Raw genomic sequence first — 3,826 nt, 5'->3', positions numbered from 1 at the left:
TACTGGTTAGTAATGTTATGGAAGAGTCAGGGTTTAAGAATGTGGATGGGCCTACTGCTGGACCTACTAATGCTGGATCTATTTCTGTTGGGCCATCCCATGGGCCTACTATTGGACCTATTTCTGGATTTGCAGAAAGACAATCGAGACAAGGCCTTATCTTTCAAGCCCAAGGTACTGGAAATTCAAAAGTGTCCCTGCATGCTGGTCAGAAGCAAGGTAGATATACTAGAAGTACTTGGAAGGAGAGAGCAAGATGCAACTCTATTGCTGATGTATCAAAGAAGAAAAGAGATGTGGAGGAGATTTCAGGAGGCAAAGCTACTGCAGGTGGTAAAAAGAGAGGTAAATTTACTGCTTTTCCTAGTGATGAAGTTGATTCTTTTAAGAAGATTAAACAGGAGGGGGTGGTTTCAAATGTTGTGGTATCGGCAGTGGCTGTGCACCAGCCCTGCCGAGATCAATGAGTTGTATAAGTTGGAATTCCCGTGGGCTTGGGAACCCACTGGGAATTCAAACCCTTTCTGACTTGGTCAGAAAACAAGATCCTGATTTTTTGTTTCTTCAAGAAACAAGACTTCATTCTAAAGTTATGGAAAGATTAAAGTTTAAGCTGGGGTTCTATGGTTGCTTAGCAGTAAGTTGTGAAGGTAGGAGTGGTGGGGTTGCACTTTACTGGAAGAACAATTTTACAGTAGAAATACAAAGCTTTTCAAGATTCCATGTTCATGCAAAGGTTACTGAGGAGGGGGAGAATAGTGAGTCTTGGTGGTTGACTGGTATATATGGTAAACCAGATGTTAGTAGGAGATATGAGTCATGGGATTTGTTGAGATCTATTAAAGTCCCTAGTGATAAGAGATGGTTATTAATGGGTGATTTTAATGAGATAATGAGCAATGATGAGAAGAGTGGGGGTAGAAGTAGATCTGAAAGTCAAATGAAAGCCTTTAAAGATGTTATTGAGGAATGTCACTTACATGATTTAGGTTTTGAAGGGAATCCTTTTACTTGGTGCAACAGGAGAGAGGGGGGACAATCTATAAGTGAGAGGCTAGACAGGTTTTTTTCGAACTTTAAGTGGCATTCTCTTTATCCAATGGCCACTGTGATCCATGGTATTGTGGCATATTCTGATCATGTGCCTATCATACTAAAGCTGACTGAAAGAGTTCAAAGGCAGGTGGGGAGAAGATTGTTTCGATTTGAGGCCATGTGGGTTGAGGCTCCAGATTGTAAACAGATTGTTCAGAGAGCTTGGAGGGGAGTTAATGGTAGGAGAGATTTGGGTACTGTTCTGAAGAAGATTCAATGCTGTGGAGAGAAGTTAACTGTATGGAACAAAGCTAGTTTTGGGCATGTGCAGAGAAGTTTAAAAGTAGCACAGGAGAAATTGCAGTTGGCTCATCAGATGGATCCTCTTTCTCATGATAAACAGAAGCTGCAAGAAGCAATATAAGAGGTTCAGAAATGGATACAAAGAAATGAGACTATGTGGAGACAAAGATCTAAGGCTTTATGGCTAGCTCAAGGAGATAAAAATTCCAAATTTTTTCATCATAAAGCATCTCAAAGAAAGAGAAAGAATTGGATAAAAGGTATCAAGGACTCAATTGGGGTGTGGCAGACTAATGAGGCTAGAGATGAAGTTATTATAGAGTACTTCTCTAATCTTTTCAAAGAATCTGATGCCTTTGGAAATATGGAGTTCTTACAAGGACTAACAGGTAAAGTAACCCCAGCTATGGTGGAGAATCTGGATGCTAGCTTTACACAGGAGGAAGTGAAAAGAGCTCTTGATGAGATGCACCCTACCAAGGCACCTGGCCCAGATGGTATGGCCCCATTATTCTATCAGAACTTCTGGTCAGTAGTTGGTCAAGATGTTACAGAAGCTGTCCTTTGTGCACTTAATTCTGGCCATTTTATTGCTGTGATAAATCATACCTTTATTACTCTTGTCCCAAAGAAAAACAAACCTGAATTTGTCTCGGATTATAGGCCTATCAGTCTCTGCAATGTGATTTATAAGCTTATATCCAAGGTGATTGCTAATAGACTCAAAAGGATACTGCCCTCTATCATTTCCTCATCTCAAACAGCTTTTGTTCCTGGCAGATTAATAACTGACAATGTGTTAGTGGCTTATGAGGTGATGCATTTTCTGAGAAGGAAGAGAAGTGGAAGAGATGGTTATATGTCTTTGAAGTTGGACATGAGTAAAGCTTATGACAGAATTGAATGGACTTTCCTTGAAGAAGTGATGAAGAAGATGGGTTTTAGTCAAAAATGGCTGAGTCTGATCATGCTGTGTGTAAAGTCAGTATCATTTTCTATTTTAGTGAATGGAAAGCCAACTGGTCATATTGTTCCTTCTCGTGGGTTGAGGCAAGGGGATCCTATCTCACCCTACCTTTTCTTGCTTTGCACAGAGGGTCTTATTTTCACTGTTGGATCAGGCAAACACTTACCAACAAATTGAAGGTATCCGAGTATGCAGAGGAGCCCCAAAGTTAAATCATCTGTTGTTTGCAGATGATAGTGTCATTTTTTGTAAAGCAAACTTGCAAACCTGTTTAACTCTTCAGCATAGGTTGGGAATATATGAGCAAGCTTCAGGTCAGAAGATCAACCGTGTGAAAACTTCTATGGTATTCAGTCATAATGTACCATCTTCTCAAAGGGAGGCAATTATGCAGTTTTGGAGTGTTCAACATTACCATCAATATGAAAAGTATCTAGGCCTTCCTCCTATGGTTGGAAGAGGGAAATATAGAGCTTTCTCAGCTTTGAAGCACAGAGTTTGGTCTAAGTTGCAAGGGTGGAAAGAAAAACTGTTGTCTCAAGGAGGAAAAGAAGTTTTGTTGAAGGCAGTGGCACTTTCAATTCCTACCTACACTATGAGCTGTTTTAAACTACCTAAGTCCCTATGTTCTGAGCTAGAGGGTATGATGGCAAATTTTTGGTGGGGGCAAAGGAAGGAAGAAAGGAAGCTGTGCTGGGTGAGTTGGCATAAAATGTGTAGTCCTAAAACTGAAGGAGGTATGGGATTTCGAAATTTACAGATTTTTAACAAGGCTCTCCTTGCTAAACAAGGTTGGAGAATCTTGTCAAATGAGGATTCTCTTCTCCATAGGGTTTTTAAGGCAAGATATTTTCCTACAACTAGTTTTCAGAACTCTTCTTTAGCAAGTGCTTCTTCGGGCATGCTAAAGCTTAATGTAGATGGGGCACTCTTTAGTGATCAATTCAGGTCAGGCATTGGAGTGGTTTTACGAGATGATAGAGGACAGGTCTTGTTTGCAGCTAGTAAACCAGAAGAAGCACTTGCTGATCCTATGGAAATTGAATTAACTGCTATGTTAAGGGGCCTGCAATTGTGTATTCCCTTAGGCATATCAGCTTTACAGATTGAAACAGATGCTTTATTGGTTGTTCAGGAGTTGCAAAAACAGGACTACTCTTCAACTTTGTGGAGTACTCTTGTACATGAAATTAAGCTTATTCTTAATAGATTCCCATCATGGACAGTGCAACATAAAGGGAGGGAAGCAAATGGAGTGGCTCATTCTTTGGCAAGATATGCATGGAATCTTAATGATATGGTTGTTTGGTGGGATTCGGTCCCACAATGTATCTCCCAAGCTATATGGGCAGATTTATCTTTGTAATGTTTGTTTCTTGCTTATTTGAATAAAGTGCATTTGTGGTTATAAAAAAAAAAAAGGTTTGTAGAGATAATGAAATAAACAAAAGAAGCCAAATAATTGAACATTGCAGTCTTGTTATCTAGGACAACAGAAAAACAAACCATTTAGGCCCATAA

General features: G+C 39.8%; 1 protein-coding gene across 1 annotated transcript; it reads left to right on the top strand.

Moving 5' to 3' along the window:
• The first annotated feature begins 463 nt into the window (after positions 1 to 463).
• On the top strand, positions 464 to 1,459 carry LOC122278633. Its single transcript, XM_043088813.1, has one exon. It carries the CDS (start codon positions 464 to 466, stop codon positions 1,457 to 1,459), a length of 996 nt encoding a protein of 331 aa, XP_042944747.1.
• Positions 1,460 to 3,826: the final 2,367 nt, after the last annotated feature.

This window comes from Carya illinoinensis, chromosome 10 (genome assembly GCF_018687715.1).
Source record: "Carya illinoinensis cultivar Pawnee chromosome 10, C.illinoinensisPawnee_v1, whole genome shotgun sequence".
Taxonomy (NCBI): domain Eukaryota; kingdom Viridiplantae; phylum Streptophyta; class Magnoliopsida; order Fagales; family Juglandaceae; genus Carya; species Carya illinoinensis.
This window is presented reverse-complemented; position numbering and strand designations above follow the sequence as displayed.